This window comes from Gekko japonicus, unplaced genomic scaffold, assembly GCF_001447785.1.
Source record: "Gekko japonicus isolate JY-2015 unplaced genomic scaffold, Gekko_japonicus_V1.1 scaffold1068, whole genome shotgun sequence".
Taxonomy (NCBI): domain Eukaryota; kingdom Metazoa; phylum Chordata; class Lepidosauria; order Squamata; family Gekkonidae; genus Gekko; species Gekko japonicus.
Genome location: NW_015168079.1, coordinates 421688 through 444952, shown reverse-complemented (window position 1 = coordinate 444952; position 23265 = coordinate 421688). Strand labels below are relative to the sequence as shown.

Sequence of the window (23265 nt, the reverse complement as noted above, 5' to 3'; positions counted from 1 at the left end):
GTCTTAGATAGTTTTGTGTTGGCGTGATTTCCCAGTTCTTGTTTATTGGAGGTCTTTGCTGTATGGTTGGATTGCTTTTCCTATTCTGTAATCCTCCCTGAGCCTCAGCAAGAAAGGCGAGCTATAATTGAAGTTGTTGTTAACAACAACAACAACAATAATATATTGCTTGGCGGCCATAAATCATACTTTTCCTGTCTCTCTTTATCTCGGCAGCTCCAGTGGCTACCAGAAGGAGTCAGCTGGGGGCAGCACGCTGAGTAGCCGGGGGGTGAAGCGGAAACTCTATTCGGCTGTGCCTGGCCGCACGTTCATGGCTGTGAAACCGTACCAGGCCCAGGCCGAGGGTGAGCTCTCCATCAGCAAGGGCGAGAAGATCAAGGGTACGTTGATCTCTGTGCACACCCTTGGATTGGCCGGTGGTCCTCCCTGGGCCCAGGATGCCCGGGGTCCTTTGTGGAAGACTGGTGGACTTAACAGAGGGGTTCTCAAACATTGTCATAGCCATTCCCCCATGTGTGTGTATGTGTGCGTGTAAAGTGCGGTCAAGTCACAGCCGACTTATGGCAACTCCAGCAAGGGGCTTTCAAGGCAAATAAGAAACAGAGGTGGTTGGCCACGGCCCTCCTCTGCAGTCTTCCCTGGAGGCCTCCCATCCAAGAGCCAACCAGGGCTGACTCTGCTTAGCTTCTAAGATCAGATGAGATCGGGCTATACCATGCCACCTTCCCATTCTCCCTATACAAAGCATATAGAGATAGTATCCCATTTGATATCAGGCAGAGGACAACCTGGATTTGTGGGAAATGGAAGAAGTATGGCAAGTTGGAAGGGACAGGGGGAAGGATCTCCATCATGATAGAAGAGATTCTGCCAGTGTACAGGATGGTTCCATATGCTTTTTTTATAGAAAAAGCCCAGCAGGAACTCATTAGCATAATAGGCCAGACCCAACAGCAGAAATTAATTAGACCCCTGACAGCACAGCTCATTAGCATATTAGGCCACACACCCCATGTTTGCAGAAGTGTGGTCATCCAAACACACCCACCTTTTGCTTCTTATTCTGTTTACCTTGTTTGTTGTCAAAACCCAGGGCTTTTTTGTAGCAGGACCTCCTTTGCATGTTAGGCCACACACCCCTAACATAGCCAGTCCTAATGAGTTTTTGTTGTTGGGTGTGGCCTATTATGCTAATGAGTTCCTCCTGGGCGTGGCCAACTCGGGAGCCAGCCGGAACTCCGTTCCTGTGCGTTCCTGCCCAAAAATAGCTCTGCCTCCACATACTCATATACCTCTACTGGCAACACAAGTCCTTGTTCCTGAGTACTAGGTACTCAGAAACTGCACACATCGGGAGTGGGAGCGACTTTCAATAATCCCAGTTCGCAGAGTCGCCATGTTGCATGAACAGGGACAGTGTGTGAATTTTGCATGCATGTACAGCTTTGATAAGCATGAAACAGAACGCTGGAATGTCCAGGTGGTCAGTTTGCACGTACCAGAGCTGTAGGCACATGCAAAAGATGCACTTTGGTCCCAGTCAGACAACACTGTGTCCATGCTTATTGGACCTATGCATGTTTACCTTTCCCTAGTTCACATGGACATAATGCCTGAAATGGGCTACAGTTCCCAGTTGTCAGTGCTCCCTCTAAGCTGGGTTAGTGTGAGCAAGCTCACATTTTTTTTAGCCTCTGGCTCACACATTTTAGTCTTAGCTCAGGCTGGATGGCTCCAGAGCAGAATAATTTATGCAGGAGTCAAATCACTTGCTCACAACTTTAATGCCAGTAGCTCACAAAGGAGAATTTTTGCTCACAAGACTCCACAGGTTAGAGGGAGCATTGCCAGTTGTACCAGTTGGGATACAAGAATTGGGAGCAAATATGCACACTCAAGAGCCATGTGAGTTGCCCGGGAAGGGTGTCAGGAAGCTCTTTGAATCTTTCTCTATAGGGAGGCTACCATCTACCTCACACTTTGAGGATCCTGGACTTAGCGAATGGAATTGAGGGTCAGGGCAATTGTGAGGTCTGGCTTATACATGTGTGTGTGTTTGTTGTGTAGACTTTGGTTTTGTCTGGAGTGTTTTGTGTGTGTACCGTCATTCTTATGTAGTTGGTTTATACATGCAAGTTTATGTCAGATTAGAGTGGCCAGAATTTTGGAAAAGAAGAGTTCTTTTAAACTGTGGTCTCGATAAACTAAGATTCCTCTGTTCTATCCAACTGGAGACAGAGGTATGGTAATAAAAGGTTACTAGTGCTGAAGGTTTTGTACTGCTTTGTTGCTATGATGTTCTAGGGCTCGGTTGTACTGTAGACTGTGGTTCTGGCTCGCTTGTTCTTTGAGGACAGCTGCATTCTCTACCATTACAGCCTCTTTGTGGGAGACCACATGAGAAAATTCCTTCTGTACTCCCATGCAGTTATACTGAAAAGGGTTAAAAACAATATCCTTCTGCCAGGAAATCTGGGGAGCTACATGTTGTTTGATACCACACTACTGTAATCACTGACCTTCTGGATTTTCCTGTCCAGACAGAAAATCCGGATAGTGAATTATTACAATAGCACAATATTCAATGGCATGTCAATCACTGTTTTCCAGTGTTGAATTCTATCCCATTATTTTGGGTTTTGTTCCAAGAGGTCTCTTCCCAAAGCCAGAGATTATGTTTTAAAAATATGTATATTCTAGAAAGCACAAATGTTTGGGGACAATCTACGAGCAGGTAAAATTACAGAATACTTGTAAAAAAAAGATATGAGATAGTTGCTGGCTACCCTTAGTTATAGTGCTTAAGCATCCCTACCTCTAGTTTGTCTTCCTTTGTCAGAAAGTTTTCTGAGGCTTGCCTGAAGGAGTTGCTGGAGGTATCATGCAGAGCTGCATGCCAGGCACCCCATTTATCAGCTTTCCCTCTAGTTTTGGATGTTTCCTTCTGGGTCAATCAGAACTCAGGATACAATTCAAAATTTTCTTCCAGGACGACTTCAGACCGATAGGGTTGCCAACTCTGGGTTGGGAAATACCTGGAGATTTGGGAGGGCAGGGTTTGGGGAGGGGAGGGACCTCAGCTAGGTATAACTCCATAGAGGGCACCTTAGGGTTACCATCCCCCCGGTGGGACCAGGGGATCCCCCGATTTGGGGGGACCCAATCTAGTGCCAGCCACCTGGCCGGCGGGGGGAGCCACACCCCAGATGCTGCTGACGCAATGACATCACCAGCTGTTACGCAGCGATGCTCTAGCATTCGGGGGGAACTCTATGGTGGCCATAGAGTTTTTGGCCCGAATGCTAGAGCGTGACTGCCAGTGATGTCATTGTGTCGGCAGCATTCCCGTGGTTGAAAGGTCACTACCGGTGATGTCATTGCATGGCAGAAGAGTCCCGGGGATGAGCCAGGAGCCCCCCACCACAGCAAAGATGAGACCTGGCAACCAGTGTTCCCTCTAAGCTGAGTGAGTGTGAGCTAGCTCACAGTTTTTTAGCCTCCAGCTCACACATTTTTGTCTCTGCTCAGGAAGGATGGCTCCAGAGCAAACTAATTTATGCAGTAGCCAAATTGCTTGCTCACAACATTAATGCCAGTAGCTCACAAAGTAGAATTTTTGCTCACAAGACTCCACAGCTTAGAGGGAACATTCCAAAGCAGCCATTTTCTCCAGGTGAACTGATCTCTGTCACCTGGAGATCAATTGTAATAGCAGGAGATCTCGAAGCACCACTCTAGGTTGGCAGCCCTAGAGACCAATCACTTCAAAAGTAAAGATTAAAGGAGTTTTGCACTCTGTGCCAAAATTAGTGCCGTAGGCAAACTGAAGAACGGGATGTGAATATGTTATTCAGGTAATGCCAGGCTGGTCAAATGGTGGAGCTGCCCGGTTGATTTTAACTCTTCTCTACTCTGCCCCATCCATCAGAATAAAAGCCTTGGCCTTCTTTCCTGGAGTGCCACGTGGGATCTTATTGTTCACTTTTAACAGATAAGCCTGTGTTATTCTAATATCATATTCACGCATCCATGACAGTTGTAAAAAAGGCTTCTTATAAGAATATTATAATAGTGCATTACTATTAATAGATGCATTGCAAAAATATGGTCAAGCAGAGTTGAAAGGTCACTTTTAAAAAGAGAAGCCACAATCTTGGGAGACTCAGGGGGCGACACCCATCAAACGGCAGGAAACGGTTATGTAATTACACAGTGCGGTCCTTTTCACAGTGGCTCCAGTCTATGCCCATTGCAATCAACGTGCTTTAGATTGGAATAACTCTGTATAGTATCGCCCTGCTAGTCATAAACAAAAGTAACTGTTTTCAAAGGATGCTGCTGGTTGATTAAATATTAAAGGAGCTTTCCCAGCAAATTGTTGTTCTGTGTGGTTATGTGAGTGTGACCTTTCAAAAAAGCTGCAAATAATTCAGCATATTGTAATCTCCGTAACTATGCCAAGATCTCAAGAACCCTGATAGCCAGAGCTGAGATATTTTATCAGTAAAAAAACCAAACCAAAACAAAAAAGCCCTACTCTTCTCAAGAAAGGAATTTGATTTGGTTGAAGAATTTAGCACTAAAAACACTACAGAAACTTGTGTCAGCTGAGACATTATGATTCCAGTGTGAATCCTTCCTTCTTCAGGTCGCCCGATGTGAATAACTGCACTGGATTGCAGAAGGAAATGGCATTACATTTGGTCTTCATTTTCGTTCTGGAAAGATGTTAAGGAACATCTGTTGTTTTGGTTGTTCTCTTAGGGACCATCTGAAAGTTCACTTGGACCACTAGTGGACCACAGTCTTTTCTCTAGAATATATATTTGTACTTCTTCTTGAGTGTTCTGAGGACTTTGAGGGGTTTCATATGCTTATCGAACCTTTATCCAGGCCCTCCCACTGCTCCCCTGGCTTGGTAGACTTTTCTCTTAAAGGAAGAAAAAGAAAGATGAAGGGGAATGCTAGATTATATGAAAGCATAGTCTTTCAGTGAGCTGCCTTCAACCACTGGCCCAGCTAGCTCGGTATAGTTTCAGGCAGAGAAAGATCTTTCCCATCACCTGCTGATCCTTAGGTTTGCCTTTTTTAAAAACTGGCAATACCAAAGACACAATCTGGGACCTTCTACATGCCAGGCTTGTGCTTGGTCACAGCCTCTTCCCTGTAGATAAGGCCAGGAAATCTTCAGGCACCTTTAAAAGATTGTGTAGGAAAAGTAGAAAGCCTGTTCCACAGTATTTACTTTTATTTATTTATAATTTAAATGTATAGACCACCCTTCCCTGAAGATCCAGGGCTCAGGGCGGTAAACCACGATAAAAACATCCATAAATTGATAAAACCATTCCAGCAGTTAAATAAAGATGACCAAAACATTCTCAGGTGGTGCTAAAATATTAAAATTTCAAATTGTACCACTGTCTTACGGGGGAGGTAGAGAAGAAGCAAGGGGGGAGGAAGGATGGTACCCGCTGCTGTCCTCAACCAAAAGCCTGGCGGAACATCTCTGCCTTGCAAGTCCTGCGGAACTGCATTAGGTCCCACAGGGCATGGATGTTATTCCGCAAAGAGTTCCGCCAGGTAGGAGCCAGGGCTGAAAAGGCCCTGGCTCTGGTCAAGGACAGCTGGACATCTTTTGGGCGGGGGAATCACCAGTAGATTATTCTCTATATAGCGTAATGCTCTTCGGAGGACATACCAGAGGAGGCGGTCCCAAAGATATGAGGGTCTCTGACCATTTAAGGACTAGCATAGCTCAAATCTTTGCTCATAAACTGAAGTCTCCATGGCAGGATCTACCCAAACACAGTTGGGATCTGAACCCTTAAGGCAAGATTCGAGGTGCGTGGCCAAAAACGAGCTGTGCAATCTTAAATCCAGTTGCAACTCTGTGGAGTCTGTACCTCTTTAAGGGTTGGAGAAAAGCAGAACAAGGTGCCAGGCTGAGAGGTTTATTAGAGCTTCTAGGTCTCTGTGCATTTTGCTAAATGCTTTGTCAGGGGATCTTGTATAAAAACGTCTCTGGCTCCCACCTTGTTCAAGTTTTTATACAAGAGCCCGACAAAGCATTTAGTGAAACGCGTTGGGATCTAGAAGATCTAATAAACCTCTAAACCTTGCACCTTGTTCCTTTTTTTTCTTACCCACTGGTGCAGACGAGTCTTCTTCCTCATTTAGGGTTGCCAACTTCCAGGTGGTGGCTGGAGATCTCCCGCTATTACAACTGATCTCCAGGCCACATAGATCACCTGGCGAAAATGGCCGCTTTGGAAGGTGGATTCTATGGCATTGAAATCCCACCCCTCCCCAAACCCCGCCCTCCTCAGGCTCCACCCCCCAAATCTTCAGGTATTTCCCAACTCGGAGCTGACAACCCTATCCTCATTAGAGCCAGTGCTGGTAGAGCAGCACAGTAACTTAAGTAGCTGAGTTATGAATCAGAAAGTCCCTGCTTCATATTGTCTCACCTCTGCCATGAACTTTCAATGTTGCCTTAGGCAAGCTGACCAGTCTCAGCTTCCCAGCTATGATCTGTAGGTAGTAATACTGACATCACAGAATTGTTGTTACAATGAGTTAATGGATTGGATCTGACCAGTTTTTCTGCTGATAAAAAAGAAATCCAAGGACCCGGTCACACGGGAGGTTTTGCCCCGCAAGAGGGACGGATCGGGGGCACATCAAACGGGCGCGATCCCACCGCAACATCTGGGAAGTGTAGCGCACCCGTCCCTGATCTGTCCTTTCCGGGAGAAACCGCGCATTAAAAAAAACCTAGAAAAGAGTACTACCTACCTGAAACTCCGCAGCAAGAGCGGCTGTGAGATCGCCGGCGCGCCCGTCTCCCGCAGCATTCGAGGCTCCCAGCCAAACTGCGCATGCATGCACGCCGCCTCCCTCTCCGCTCCATGGCCCCCCCCCCCCAGCATCTGATCATGCCGGGGAGCAACTGCGCAGCGGCTTCGGGGATCTGTCTGATCCCGCCGCCGCGTGTCTCTTTTGGTGCGGCTCAAAAAAGCTGTGCTTTGGCCATGCCTTTCCCCCCCGTGTGACCAGGACCCAAAAAGGTTAGGTTAGGTATCATGAGTCCAGCATGGACAGAAGCCATATGTGACGGGTAGAGAGTTAGGCAAGAATGAGTGGGAAATTAGGCAGAATCCAACCAAATAGAGCGTACAAATGCTAAGTATTATTACGTCAGTTCAGACATAACATAAACCATAGTTTACCTTTGGTGGTGGAAAGTACCATCAAGTTGTAGCCAACTTATAGTGACCCCACAGTTTTCATGGCAAGAGACAAGTGGAGGTGGCCAGCCATTGCCTGCCTCTGTGCAACAGTTGTGGACTTCCTTGATGGTCTCCCATCCAAGTGCTAACCAGAGCGGACCCTGCTTAGCTTCTGAGATCTGACAAGATCAGACGAAGCTGGGCCATTCAGGGGAGGGCGCGGTTTTCTTCACAGATAACGTCTGAAACCAGAATTCAGCTTGCAGGTGATCCTTCAGCTCCTGGATTGTCCCACGAAATGCTTGCCTTTGTTCTTTTCCTCACCTCTCCCTCAGAGTCCCAGCACTACCGCTAAGATGATGCTTGGGTGCAAACCAAAATGAAGCTAGGAGGTCTGCGTTAATACATCTCACGAAGCACGTCGTTCACACGACTTGTGGCCAGTGAACCCACTTCCATCTGTGGTTCCGGATCCTTGTTTCAACATGCCCTACCTAACCACAATTAGCAGAATGGTGGCTCAAATGGTTAAGACGCTGAACTGCAGGCTGTGGAAGGTCGGTAGTTCAGCAGTTCGAGACCCGAGTGTGCCGCATGACGGAGTGAGCTCCCGTCTCTAGTCCCAGCTCCTGCCAACCTAGCAGTTCGAAAGCAAGAAATTGCAAGTAGATAAATAGGTACCACTTCAGTGGGAAGGTAACAGCGTTCCGTGCGCCTTTGTGTTTAGTCATGCCGGCCACACGACCACGGAAACGTCTTCGGACAGCGCTGGCTCTTCGGCTTGGAAACGGAGATGAACACCGCAACCCTAGAGTCGGATTCGACTGACTTTCGAGCAAGGGAACCTTTACCTTTACCTTTTATGTGGAGAGGACCACACTCGTTGCAGACAGCACAAGCCAAGGTTTTGTGTGAAAGCTGAATCAAGCCTGTCTTGTTGAGGAAGCCCTGGGCTAGCAGTTGGCCCACGGTCAGTCAGCAAATTTCATGGCTGTGGTGGATCTGAACTTTGTTCTCCCAGGCCACACAGTCTCTGAATAAGTGATGACCCTTAAAATGGCGGCCACTCTCATCTCCTCGCATGTTCCCGCCCCTAATCGTGCCCTTTTCCCTTGCAGTGCTGAGCGTCGGGGAAGGTGGCTTCTGGGAGGGACAGATCAAGAATCGCGTGGGATGGTTCCCCTCGGACTGCGTGGAGGAAGTGGCCAACAAATCACAGGAAGGGAAACAAGGTAGGTGTTCCAGACACACCCTCTCTTCCCCATAAGACTGCCAACCTCCGTGTGGTGGCAGTGTAAAAAAAATCAAAAAATATTGGGGTATGATAAACAAAGCGATACTTGAAATCTTAGAATTGAACATGGATTTGAGACCAGAAATATTTTTGCTAAATATTGTCCCAGATGGATATAACCTTAAAGATGTATATCTTATAGTTTATATATTAACAGCAGCCAAATTGTTGTTGGCAAGGTTCTGCAAACTAGAAGAAATACCCACTAAATGAGACCTAAGTTTAAAAATGTTAGAACTAGCACAAATGGATGATCTGAGTTTAAAATGACAGGGGGAAAACGATACGGTACATAGTAATAGATGGAATAGGGTGTATGCATGGATAAATAAGTTGATGGAATGAAGAACTCTGAAAACTTTATGTAATCTTTCAAGCTATTTTGTTTAATGAAAAATAAAATAAACGTTAAAAAAAAAAAGAGAGACTGCCAACCTCCAGATGAGGTCTGCAGGTCTCCCAAAATTACAGCTGATCTCCAGACTAAAGAGAGCAGTTCCCCTGGAGAAAAACGGCTGTTTTGGAGGGTGGGCTGTGTGGCATTGCACCACCCCGAGGGCCTTCCCCTCCCCAAACCCCTCCCTCCCCATTCCCCTCCCCCAATCTCTAGCAATTTCCCAACCCAGAGTTTGCAATCCTACGTCCCCGTCCCTTGCCAGTTCCAGTCTCCTCGCAGGCCTCTTCCGTTCCTGCTCTCATCCAGAGTTGCCAGTATCCCCCCCCCAGCATCATTAGTTAATCATCAATAATTACATTTGCATATATGCAAAGCATCGATGAATAAGTCATGAAGGCTTCTTTGGAGGTTCTGTTCTCCCATTTGCACATTACGAACACGTGAAAAGAAGAGGCCAGGAAATGGAGGCAGAACCAAAAACTGAGCCTGCGGGTTTGACAAACTGTGTTCTTAATGAATGGGGTTGAAGCTTCCCCCCCACCCCCCCGTGACGGCAGAGTCTTTTTTCAAAATCTGAGCTTTTCTAGAAAACAGTGAATGCAAGGCCCTATACTGGCTGCATATGCTTTTCTCCCCTCTTATTTACCTACTGCTATCGCAGTCCTTGCTGTGAGAATAATCTGCGACCAGACCCATACAACGCAGGAGAGCCAGATTGATTTAAATTGGCCATATTTCATTAATTCCACTTGCAGGAAAGCCAGCTTTGTAGTGCTTCAGGATTTGCCTTCCAACCAGCCTCCTTGTTCTTGCGTTATTCCTTGCCTGCTGCTTTGATTTTACCCCTTCATCTTCCCAGCTACCCTTTCCCACTCTGGCACGGACAAATCCCACTGGCATGCCAACAGCTCCAACGAGCCTGTGCTGCCACTCAGTGGCTGCTGGAAGAAACGCCAGGAAGCACAGGAGGGCCCAACGTCAAAGGGAAGTGTTACTAGAAGATGGGCCCCATTCTGATCACCACCCCCCTCTGCTTTGCCTTTCAGAGAGCCGCAGCGACAAAGCCAAACGGCTCTTCCGACACTACCCAGTGGGCTCCTACGACAGCTTTGATGCCCCCAGGTGAGCAAATGATCCGAAAGAGGCAATATCTACAGTGGCGTGCAAGGAATGGTTGTGTGGAAATGTGGCTGTGCAAAAGCACATACATGTGCAACGCCTGGTGTGTGAAAAGCCTAAAGATCCCCATTTCTTCTGGTGGTATCTTGCGTGTATTTTTAGAGCTCCGGAGTGTGTTGTTTACCAGGGCTCATTCATAAAGACATCGTGTTAAACTGCTAGAACATCGTGTAGAACTGCTACCGAGTTTTCTGTCTCTTAGAAGGAGGGAAATTCCAGAACTGGGTCAGGCACAGAGCGGATCAATGGGTGGGATCCAGCCAGCTTTTTTACTCAGTTTCTCCCAATTCTCCTCCTTACAACAGTTCGCATCTCACATGGCTTTTGTCCATGCAGGTTCATAGTAAAAAGGGAACCCTCCTGCCTTTCTTTGCCAGTGGAAAAGCTGCTTGGACCCCAGCCACTGTGCTCACTTTCAAACTGAGCAGAACCATTGTAAGGGTTTTGCTATTTAGAAGACAGTCTAAGAGCAAAATACCTGTAGTACTAATTAACTAATTGCTGATGATTTGTTTACATTAAAACAAACTGGATTCTCTTACAATTTTGGGGGGGGTCATTATTGTCACCATTATTCCAGTGCTTCAGTTGTGGTTTATCGAAGCTGTGGTTTACTGTATTTTTCTTTCTTCCCTCTCTATTTTTTAATCTTTATGCTATCCCATAGAGGGCAGCCGCGGTTTGAAACAGAATGTTGGAAGCACTCACTTGCATCTCTAGAAAACTTTATCTAAAAGAGGCTTAATGAATGAAGTGTTGATTCAAGCTCAGAATGTAATAATTTTGTGGACTGGGAAGGAATTTTGGATTATTTCTCGTGTTTTTGGGTACTTTGAGGCTTGGCTGACTTTCTTGAGTTATCTAAAATGGTTGTCCTAAAAGACATTGTGGTGTGATGCAGCCTGCTTGTGGTACTCAGTGGTCTGATTCACGTCTGATTTATGCTGTTGTACAGAACCAAATTAGATGTGGTGCTTTATCTGGTCTTTTCAAATTTACGGATTCTGACAGCTCTGTTGGTTGAATCTTAATCTGACACTTCACTACTGAGAATTTCTGTGCCACCACTCTAGAAAACTGGCTCAAGTTGGCTTACAAAGTAAAAACATAAAACCATCGATGGCCCCGGTTACACGGGAGGTTTTGCCCCGCAAGAGGGACGGATCGGGGGCGCAGCAAACGGGCGCGATCACACTGCAACATCCGGGAAGCGGCGCGCACCCGTCCCCGATCCGTCCCTTCAGCCCGAAAACACGCATTAAAAAATACCTAGGAAAGAGTACTACCAACCTGAAACGCCGCAGCAAGTGTGGCCGTAGGATCGCTGGCGTGCCCGTCTTCAGCAGCATTCGAGGCTCCCAGCCAAACTGCGCATGTGCACACATGTGCAGCTGGCTGCCTCGCTCTCCCTTCTGTGGCTCCCCCCTCCCCGGCATCTAATCATGCTGGGGAGCAACTGCGCGGCAGCTCAGGGGATCTGTCTGATCCCGCCGCCATGCGTCTCTTTTGGTGCGGCTCTAAAAAGCCGCACTTTGGCCACACCAATTTCCCCCGTGTGACTGGGGCCAATGTTGTTAACAAGTAAAAACATCGCCAGAGCATAAAAACCAACATAAAACACTCAGCAGCTCAAGAAGAGTCTCATAAAACAGTTCTCAGTTTAGAAGCAGACTATACAAATGATGTTAAAAGATCAGCTCATTAATGAAAAGGCTGACTAAAAAGAATCCTTTTGGCCTGGCACCTAAAAAAAAACAGGTGAGCCTCAAGGGGAAGAGGGTGTTCCACAGGTAAGGTGCCATCACTGAAAAAGCCCTGTCTCAGCTCACCACTCACCAAACTGACAGGCTGCACCCACAGCTTCAAAGGGAGGTGTTTTGTTTTGGTTTTTGTAAACATTTTATTAGGATATAATAAACAAAGTCCAACATAAATCAAAACATATATTTCCACAACCCTCCCCCCCTCCCGTCCCCCCCCCCCACTCGGCTTCCCACAGTGCTCCAACCTCCTGTGCGTTTCTTAAATGTTTTTCCTCCCTCCCTTTTTAATTACACAAATCTATAGGTAACTTATCCCCCCATTTTTTTTATCCTTATATCTTTAACTATTTTTTAATCTCCTTTAACCTTTAGTAATTATTGAAGCAAAGTAAATTGTCTCTTACATCCCAGTACTTTTCCAAGTAAGTCTTTCCAGTCTGCAAAAAATCTTCTGCTTCCAAATTATTAAGTTTCCTTGTCATTTTGTCCATTTCAACCATGAAAAGTAATTTCTTAATTCAGTCACCAACTTCAGGAACCTGCACATACGTCATTCTGGCAGTTGTGATCATATACCACATCAATGTCCTTTTTGCCATATTAACTTCTTCCATTTTAAGTCCCAAAAGTAAAATTTCTGGTTCTTTCTTAAAATTACATTTCACAGTTTTTTTCCATTTCCACATGAATCTCAACCCAAAAATGTTTTGCTTTTTCACAAGTCCACCACATGTGATAAAATGAGCCCTCTATCTTTTTACACTTCCAACATTTGTTTGACATATTACTATTCATATTAGCAATTTTCTTTGGTGTCATATACCATCTATACATCATCTTATAACAATTTTCTTTGCTTCAAAGGGAGGTGTGATCTTGCAACTGCGGGTCAAATTCCTCCGGAGGAAACAGCCTTGCTTTCCCCCGTTTTATTTGGTGCGTGTGACCGCACCCAAAGTATTACTTGCAATAACACTCCCCATTCATAGATCCAGGTGGGTAGCTGTGTTGATCTGAAGCTGGAGAACAAAGCTTCAGTCCGGTGGCACCTTTAAGACCAACAAAGTTCCACTGTATCTGAAGACATGTGCATGCACACAAAAGCTTATATCTTGAATAAAACTTTGTTGGTCTTTATGGTGCCAGTGGACTCAAACTTTGTTCTACTCCCCATTCATATCATCAGTAATCCTTACAGCAAGCCTGTAACATGAGTCAGTCTTATTATGCCTGTAGTGCAAGAGGAGGTGGAGGAACTGAGGCTTAGAACGAGCAGCTTGCTTGGGGGGCCTGGCTTAGGTAACAAAGGTAGCTCTGTGTGTTTAAACCTGACTTGTGGCAATTACAGACACACGGACGGGTGGTCTACTTTAAGAAACACAGAGTGTAGTTCAGGAGACTCGAAGCCTCCCTTTCCTGCTGTACTCATCCCTGCAGGCCTTCCTCTCCAGCAATTCGCTCTCAGCTAGGCTGACTTCTGGTATTGGATGGATGCTCGGGAGCAAAGTGCCTGTGAAGGAAGGTACAAGGAGACTTCTTCACCCACATGTACTTTAAATCAGCCCCCTACCCTCCTCCGTGCTTCTGCATTGGTTCCTGGCAGATCTGGAATTAAGCACCCTGATTTGCTACCAACACATCTCATTTACTCTCAGGGCACCTAATACAGTACACAAGGTAAGATTTCGAGTTGGATCCATCCCGGGGGCGGGGGGGGGTTTTGCTCAGTCTTGCCCAGTTACCTTCCTCATTACAGCCCCTGTCACACATGGCTTTTGCCTGTGCAGATCCCATGATCTCCAGCATAGCCTTCTTGGTAACTTGGGGGGGGGGCCTTCCTCTCTTTGAATTCAGTGGAAAAGCTGGTCAGATTTCACCCTTAAACTGATTGGATTTGCCCCTTAAACTGGGAGCTTCTTGCGACCTCTGAGGGCCAACAACGCAAGACACTGGGAGACATATTTTGCAAAGCATCCGTGCACTACTCTGCTTCAGATCAGAGGAGAAGTGGGTTAATTGTTTTCCACCGCCGGCACATGGTTTTGCAAATCATAACTAACATCCCCTCCCCATGCTATAATTCCCCTGAATGGGGGAGGGGGGGAGACAGGAAGAGAGGGTGTCTGTCTTTTTTAAAATCTTTTAACAACAGGGGGGCAAGGAATGGCAAACCGCACATAGCCAAGGGTTAAGCTACCTTTCCCCCATCCACTGTGGCCGCAGTCTGAATCAGGGCCCTAGGCAACTGCAATTTCTCTTTAAAATCCTCAGGAAGATCTATATGTGGATCATGTCTAGTTTGGCTCGGAACCCCCTGTACTTGCGAAGTCTGGGGCAAGAACATTAAGGGACTTGGCCGGGCTTTGCATGTGACTTACTCAAAATCTGGCAAGCTGCAGCTTCATCAAGCTCTGGTCTGCTCAGCAGTCACTGTGTACCGGAAGGCCAGCCTTTTTTTTTCTCCTCTGCTAGGAAGTTCCTAGTGCACGGGGAAATGCCCTTCTGTTCTAAGGGCACAGATGTCTGCTGCTCGGAGACTGGCAAATATGTCTTCGCTTCTGTTTCGTGCACGTGGAAGAGGCCAATTTTTCAGCTCTCTTATTAGATTAATTATGGTAGCACCCTCTGCTTCCAAATCTAGTAACATGAATCATTTAAGCGGCACTTACAATGCCCAAAGTGCTTTATTATCTTTACCTTGATTAGCCTCGCAGGAAGCCTGAGAGAGGAGCCGTGCCTGTCACTTACCACCAGGGCCATTCAGTGAGACCGGGCTAGAGCTCAGGCTCACCCAGTTTAACCACTCGGCCAGCCATTGCCTGAGCTTGCACTGATCCCATCAACTCCTTTCCCATTGTGCCTGCATACTCCTCTTAGAGAATCCCAAACATCACACAAGTCTCTTGAGGTGGCTACCTCTGCCAGTCCTGAATGCAACAGCCTCAGTCTTCTGTTCCCTCCCCAAAGCCCTCAGAACCCTGATTCCCCCCCCCATTTGCTCAAATCCTCTAGAATCACTCCCTGCCCAGAAACCGCAGGAGTATGGTCTTCACCTTCTCCCTTTCTTTGCAGCACCCGGGCAAAAGTAGCCCTCCCTCCGATGCCTTAGACAGCACTCTAGCCATGCCCCTTGTTCTTCCTCTGGAGATTGTGGGTTTCTCTGAGCCATTTTGACCAGGAATTAAAATGCCCTTCCTGTCTTCACCAGGACTGGTTAGGCAACAAAATCAGGCACAATATGAGCACCTGTCTTTCTTCCCATCCCCTGTCTTAACTCCCTTTAGACGAGGGTACCAGGACAGGTCCTTCCCTAGCCCTGCAGACCCAGTGCATATCCTCCACTCCCCACAGGGTCAAATTATGATCATGGAACTCCAGCCTGATGGGTAGTTCAGCCCTCCTTGCCCAGAGGAACAGACCAGCAGCCACCGCACCATTCTCCTCTTCTTGACATTCCCAGTGGTTCATAGAACCTACTTTAGCCAGGGCTTGCCTAACACAGAAGCAGACACTGAGTAGAAAGCAGTATGGTAATAAAAGCATAGTTGCCCTTGTCAAAGATGTGGATTTTCTTTGCTCTCACTGCTCATCTCTTGTGAATAAGTTTGGCAGGTTTCTGATACACTACAATGACCTGCAAACCCTTTTTTTTTATTACCAAAGATGATAATGGGATGAAGGTGCATACCTCCGACAGCAATGCCTTTCTCATTCTTCTCTTTCAACTCTCTAACCTCCAACCTAAGCTTCATGAGATAGGGGCATTTGTACCTCTGTTTGTACCCCTGAGACAACTACAATTTTAAGAGTGGATGATGATTACCGTGTGGTGTTGTGTGTAGAATACCCAGGTGATCCTAAGGATTTCCGACAGCCAAAAATTCTAACTCTTTTAGCGTTATGCACCACTGGGTGGCAAGTTACACGTGTTTTTAAGGCAAGAGACTGTTCCAGACGTGGTTTGCCATGGCCTGCCTCTGCATCACAACCCTGGTGTTCCTTGGAGGTCACCCTTCCAAATACTAGCCCAGGCCGACCCTGCTTAGCTTCCAATCTGACAAGATTGGGCGAGGCTGCACTATCTAGGTCAGAGCTTAAGAGTGGATAGGCAATGGCATACTACCCCAGAAGACTTGTCTGATTCTGACACCATTTATCAAGAATAGCTACCCTGCCCTCAAAGCAGTTTAAGTAATCAAAGCAAACACACATTTTAAACCATACGGTGAGGGGTTAAGCCACTGCAATTTGAAATGCAGACACAGCAAATAGGGGAAAGGTTAATCACCCTCCAACCCCCATTTTTCCCGATATGGATTGCACCTTCCTGAAATGGATAGTAAAACAAGACAGGTCCATCAGGGTTCAAGTTGGCAGTGAGCACTTTGGCCATAATACTCCTTGAAAGATTTGTTCTCCTTGAAATAAACCCAACAACTCTGGCATTGGGTCGTGGTGGCTATTCAAGGCTGGCGGCTTTGCTTTTGCATGCCCTCCGACTTATCTTCCACTATCGGCTGCCTGAAGACAAGGGTTCTAGTAAAGACAGGAGACACAGCAAGACTCATTAAACTTTTGGGTTTGCTGCCACTGCCCTATCTCTGAGTGCCAACCCTTATCAGCTGAGACCCATTACAGATTACCCAAATCCTGTACTCCTATTTCCCCACAATACCCCTAAATTCTAATCTATGGCCCCGGTCACACGGCAAAGTTGCCGCGGGAGAGGCACGGATGGTGGGTGAATTATCCGGGCGCGATCACACCCCAACATCTGGGAAGTGGAGCACACCCGTGGCTTACCGCCGACAGTGCGTGTTAAAAAAGTAGTACCTCCAAAGTACTAGTAAACGTTTGCCACGGGCTGCCTCTAGACTCCCGTGGTGTGATCGCGCCGGCGTGTGGCATTCCCCTCCGGTCCCTTGTTTACCCGCCGGCGCCAAGGGAAGGACCCGTGGTGTACCACCAGTGCATCTGATCGCGTAATCGCGGATCAAACTGCGCCGGGGAAATTGGCCACGCCTCCCCCGCCCGGTGATATCTGGCCCATGTGACTGGGGACTTTGTCTCCCTTTCCTGTCGAATTCTTGCCTCCAGTCCCAACACCGCCAAATGCTGCCCTCTTTCATGACCTACAAGTCATGGACAACTCAGCATTACTTCACCTCCTGGAGTTCCTCCCCCACCTTCCTCTGTCCCCTCTCTAGAGTTCTTGCCAGTGACCATGAACCCAACCCGTTGTCCTCCAAAGCTCAACCTGGGGGGCCCCTCCCCCACTGCCCTGGATCCTTTAATCTGTTTCTCCCTCCCCAGCAGACCCAGTTATTCCGAGCTTCTGTGGCCGCGATGCTCCGATTCGCACTGCGCTGTATTGCACGCTTTCAGCAAACGTCCTTGAGCTTCACAAGCAAGCAGTGCGTCCGGGACTGGGCTGGTTTCGGGGGCCTTTTAAATCTGGAAACTGGGACTGCTTGACCCAGAGGTCTGGCCGGAGGTGCTGTGGGATCTCAGCACCCCCTTGAGCAAGCACGTTCCTCCTACTTTGCACCACAGGGCTTGCACGATTCCTGGGCAGCAAGTGGCTGGATTGGCCCAGAATTCCTTGGGGCATTAGACCTTTGTGCCCCGCCCCCCCGCCAGCTGGTGAAGATGGGACATGTCAGAGCACCAGCTGCCACATGAGCCAGTCGGGCAGCGCCATGGGGCCAGATGTGGCTGGGTGAGTGGGGTGGGTTCTAGAAAAGCTGAGAGGGCAGCGTATTTGCATGGGGGAGGGGACTATGAGTGTTTTGGGGTGGGAAGTTCCAGAAGGGAGCATCTCCGGGGGTCTTTCTCATTGGCAATACAGATCCCCTTCGAGTATTGTCTTTACCTGCTTCTGTAACGGGAATGTATTTGAAGGGTGGTAACAGTGAGAGTGGGGTAACGTGGGGTCAGGTGACGGGGAGAAAAGTCTCTGGCCCTGAAACTCAAGGAAAAGATGTTGCATGGGTGAATGTAAGAATTGCGGAGAGCTGCAGAGGAAAGTGCGTTTGTGTGTGTGCGCGTGCGTGGAAAAAAGAGAATAGCCTTTCGGAGAGCTTGTGGGACCCTGCGTTGCTACTTCACCCCTGCCCATGAGAGATTATTGAGGTCTGTGCAAACTGTGTCTGGGAGAAAGAAAAAGGACTGGTGCGCATTTTGTGTTTTGTCCCGTTTATCTAGTTTTATACCTCAACTGTTATTGACGGCTTCCATGCAATGTCAGCAAGAACGAGCGGGTTCCCTTGGTGGAAATTCTTGCTGATCTCTAGTGAATTGCCTCTAACCATGGCTTAGGGTCAGGCCGTAAGTTTACAAGGGCAAACATATATCTGGACTGAGCCTTACAAGAGGAAACACATCTTGGTATGGGGGAGGGCCATCCAGAGCAGAAAAATGGCCAGGGCTGAAAGGGTTAAGCACCCTCTCTCCCCCCCACACACAGCCTCTCAGCTCAAAATGGCTTCCTCCCAAACCTCCTTTTCATTTTATAATATACATATGAAGGCTCATGACATACATTGGAGTTTCAAGTGTGACTTTTTCATAATAGTATTAGGGAAATGATACCATTAATGTGCGTATCATTGAGATGTGTACATATTGTGTGTACCATTGTGTGTGTGTGTATTACTGGCCTTGTGCTGGTGTGCATGTTCTGCATATGTTACATGAATGTACATCACACGCCCATCAACATGGATGTAATATAAAGGGGTAGCTGTATTAGTCTGTTGTAGCAAAATAAGACAAAAGTCTAGTGGGCCTGTAAAGACCGACAGCATTTATTTCCCGTGAGCTTTCATGAATCACCACTCACCTCTTCACATAGGTGTGGAAGTCCAACTGAGAATCCGTCTTATGTGGCATGGCAGGGTATAAGGATTCTCAGTGTGATTTCCATATCTGCAAAAGTGAACAGTGACTCATGAAAGCTCTTATTGAAATAAACACTGTCTTTAAGAACCCTGACCCAGATGACCAGGGCTAGCCTGAGATCATCAGGTCTCAGAAGCTAAGCAAGATTGACTCTGGTCAGTACTCGGATGGGAGACCTCCATGGAAGTCCAGGGTCACCACGCAGAGCCAGGCAATGACAAACCACCTCTATTCGTCTCTTGCCTTAAAAACCCTCTGGGGTTGCCGTAAGTCGGCTGCAGCGTGACGGCACTTTACACACAGTCTTTAAGGTGCCACTGGGCTAAAGTGCAGTGTAACAAAACACACCGGGGAAAGTCTTCCCCCAGACCAACATCTGTGGCTGCAGAACTCTGTACTCATTAAAGTTCTGCAGAAATCTTGGTCAAAACACATCGAGCAGTATTGCGTCGATCAGTCTGGCAGCCTCCTGCTTGAGCCGACTTCTCCCAAAATGTCCCACAAGGGCTTGTTTCCAGCTAAATGTCATTTAGGTTTAGGTGCTCCATAGCACTTGCATTAAACCCTGGTTTGCTCTTGGTACCTGTATCCGCCCATTCTGCCTGTTAAAAGACATCTGTGGATCATCAACAAATGCACGCTCATACCGAGGCAAAGAAAGACATTGTTTCCCTTGTTTTATTGCTCTGGGACTCAGAAAGAAGGCACCGCTTCGATACGTGTAAAGATGAACTTTTTGTGCAGCCTTCCAAATCAAGGCCATGCAAGTGACTAGCCTGCGTGTGAGTCTTTAAAAAAGCAGCAGTTTCTGTAAAACTGTGTGTGGTCACCTGGAAGAAACACAGGTGATCAGGAATCTGCTTACTTTTGTAGATGACTATGCACAGTCTGTGGAAGTCACATTCTGTGAGACAGGAAGAGCAGCTTCGCAGCTAGAATAGTAACAGGAGGAGGACCGTATTGTGGTTTGGCAAGAGAAATGTAACCGTCTCTGTGAGGCTGATTTACGTGTCCCCTTGAATTCACTGGGGCTTATTCCTAAATCAGCTGGCATAGCATTGTAGCCCATGGCTGCAAACACTGTACGCCACGTTCTTCACAAATAAATCTCCTTCAGCCAAGTGGTACTGGGTTCCAAGTCAACATACCTTGAGTTAGGGCTGCAGGGCTGCAATCCAACCTACACTTAACTTGGGAGTAAATCCCAGGGGTGACAGTGGGAGAGCATGATTTACTCAGAACGAAGGGTAGATTCAGACAGCTAGTTGTGTCATGGAAGCGTGCAGCGCGATCTAGGATGTGATGGGCTCTAATGTTCCCAGGATTTTGACAGGCTACCGGAATCTATTTGCAGGCAACATAAGTGTCAGGAGCATCTTTTTGCACGTTGGCCTGCCCTTGCCCCATTCATTCAGTAGAGTTCTTTAAAAACACCCAGGCCCCTTCCTTGCATTGATGTGGCAGGCAGGGGCAAGGAGGTGCTTGACCCCAATCCTAAATTTACTGATTCACAGCAGGTGATTGGCTGTTACAATTAATAGACTGTGCCCCCTGCAGTGTTCCCTCTAAGCTGTGGTGTGAGTTTATTAACACACTAAGGCCTGCTGGGCAGCAATCTAAGGCCGTGCAGGGGCTTGCACTGCCCATGTTAAGACTGCAGCAGTTGTATTCTGCTCAGAATGCAGACTGCTCTGCTCAGTGGGGGGGGGGGGATTAGAGGGTCCCCCTCCCCCCAAGCATTATTTCTGCAGGCGCCATTGCCTCCTGTAGCACTGAGGAGCTGGGACGGGTTTGGGAACTTGCACAGACGTTCAGAGCAATATGTCTTGTCTAGCCCCAAATGCCGCTAGACAAAAGTTCTCTCCGTTCCAGAAGTAGTTCCCTCTTCCTCAGTGACTGCTCACAGAGAGATCCCTCGCCCAGCCCCCCTCAAGGGGAAGGCAAGCCATGCCTTGATCCCAAATCTAAGGGGCATGTCTTTGGACAAAGGGTCTCAGGGGGTGGGGTGGGATGCCCATGCCTTGAAAATGGGGTATTTAGAAGGTGACTTCCTGGGCCTGACCTCAGAATGCAACTTTTCTACGGAGCGGGGAGATACATCTGTTTGTGATGATGTGAAAAATTATAAATAGGGGGGGGGGGGGGGGGGGGGAAATGAAACCGAAACAGAATCCCACAGGCACACACATCCCGCGGCGCAACCGTACACGAAGTACCTTCAGGGTAAGCCAGTGGGCTCTGGGGACTCGACCCGCGCTTGCATGCTAGGCCTCCTCGCCTGTGTGTGTGTGCGCGCGCGCTCTGATCGCGCCCTCTGGGCCGGGCCCTCTGCACACGCTCAGAGGCCTGCCCCTCGCCACCCCCCTCGCCGCTTTGGGCCAGCCAACCGGCCTGCCAGCTTCCTGCAGTGCCGCGGCATCGCCTGTGCGCGCAAGGGGTTAAGCAAGCGTGCCGGCTGGTCGGCGTGCGCTCTCCCGCTCGCTCCGGCGGCGGCGTTGGACTCGGGCTCCTGCTGCCGCCAAGGAACAAGGCCGGCCGGCCGGCCCTGCCTCTGCCCCCCGCTCCTCTTCGCCTTTCTCCTTCTTCGTCGTCGTCGTCGTCGCCGCCCTCCTCCTCCTCCTCTCTCTCCCGCGGTGCCATGATGTGAGTATGGTGCAGCCTTCCCGCCGCCGCCGCCGCCGCTGCTCGTGTCCCGCTGCTGCTGCGCCCCTCGCCCGCCTCCCCATCCCCACCGCGCGCCCCTAGAATGTGGCTGGGCCCCACGGCGGCGGCAGCGGCGGCTGGGAGCCCGGGATCATCGGCGGCGCCATGGCCCGCTACGACGGCGGCGGGAGCCAGCAGCCACAGCAGCCGGCCCTCTCGTCCAGCTGGCCGGCCTTGGGGCCCCGGCGCCGAAGCGTCTGGTACATCTACAGGTACGGTCGGAGGAGGACGAGGAACACGGCGGGCTCGTGCGGCGGCCTCCCAGCCCAGGCGAGCCGGCTCTCAGCCCCCCCCCCCCCCCCCCCCCCCCCCCCCCCCTAGCCAGCGCGGCTGCCGGCTCCCAGCTCGCGCCCTCCACGCACAACGCCCCCCTTCCCAGGCATCCGGCCATTCAGCCTCGGCGCGCGCCCGCCCGGATTGATGGATGGATGGATGGATGCGGGGGGGGGGCGCGCGAGTGAGGAGCCACGGGGGACAAGATCCTGGCGGCGGGGCGTGCGTGCGTGCGCGTGATGAGCCGAGGGAGCCTGCAAGGGAGTGATGGGGAGGATTGGTTATGTGCGCGCGCAGTAGGGGGAAAATTAGCATGCCTCTCGAGGAGAGGTGTGTGTCTTGTTTTGAGAGTCTTGCGCGTGTGGTCTCGGTGCGCGTCAGTGAGGGCTTCTCTCTCTCTCTGTGTGTGTGTGTGTGTGTTGTGTGCGCGCGCGCATGCAGGCTGAGTGTGTGTTGTGCGTCTCTGTATACCGGGCGGGATGTGCTCTCTGTATGCGTATATGGGACCGCTTAGAAATCCGAGCATAGGATTTGCGCCTCCGGATGTATGCACAGCGCAGGCAGCCTGTGCCCTCTCTGTGGAATGGCTTTGGGTTGGATGCAGGCATCGCGATGATGCGTGAGAAATCTTAGAGTGTGTAAAGCAACATGGGGGTATGCTGCAAAGTGCACTGGGATGCGTCTGTTAAGGCTTGGGTCTGTGTGTGCATCTGGGGGTGTGTGTCTGTGGCTGGGCATGCATTGGGTGCCATCCGCTGCATGCAGCTTCAGCATTGGTTAACGCTGACGAGCTGTCTTGCGAGCTGTATTGCTCTATCAAGATCACAGTGGTGAAGGGGTTCCTGGAAAAAAAAGCACTGAGTATATGGGTGTGCTCACCTGCCTTTCTGTGGTGCATGTGTGTATAGTATTTTTACCTATATGTACTTGTGTGTTGATTACAACATGAATGCCATGTAAATTGTTTTTATTTTTTGGTGGGAGAACCTCATGGCCCAAGCAGCAAGCCAGTGTAGCATGGTATACTAAATCCTAGGCTTGATTTAAAAGATGCTTCCTTGTGCCAGATACACATACCTGTGCAACAACATTTGTGCAATATGAGCAGAGTTTGGGTGTAAATTTGTCACGTTTTTATAAGTTTGTACATGCATGCATATTTTATCTCTGTTAGGCCTTGCACTCTCTGTTAGTCATGCACTATTGTGTACGTGTTTATCTTTGATGCAATAAGTTTTTGTAAGGTATGCTTTGTGTCTTTGTGCAGATATATATCTTTGGAATGATCTGTATGTATACATTTGCAGTACATTTCAAATGAGAATTTCACATGTACGGACAGTTGCATGTTGGAATGTATGCGTGCGGATATATTTTGAACACATGTGACGTTTTTATAAGTTTGTACATGCATGCATGCATCTCTGTTAGTCATGCACTATTGTGTACATGTTTATCTTTGATGCAATAGGTTTTTGTAAGGTATGCTTTGTGTCTTTGTGCAGTTATATATCTTTGGAA

General features: G+C 48.5%; 1 protein-coding gene across 1 annotated transcript in view; it reads left to right on the top strand.

Annotated features, from left to right (window-relative positions):
- The window catches only part of SHANK1 (SH3 and multiple ankyrin repeat domains 1), a 79056-nt gene that overhangs the window by 24273 nt on the left and 31518 nt on the right, over nt 1-23265 (top strand). The window contains exons 11-13 of the mRNA XM_015414670.1: nt 217-383; nt 8354-8467; nt 9973-10048. Of these exons, the coding sequence (XP_015270156.1) occupies nt 217-383; nt 8354-8467; nt 9973-10048 (357 nt within the window). The remainder of the gene's footprint in view (nt 1-216; nt 384-8353; nt 8468-9972; nt 10049-23265) is intronic.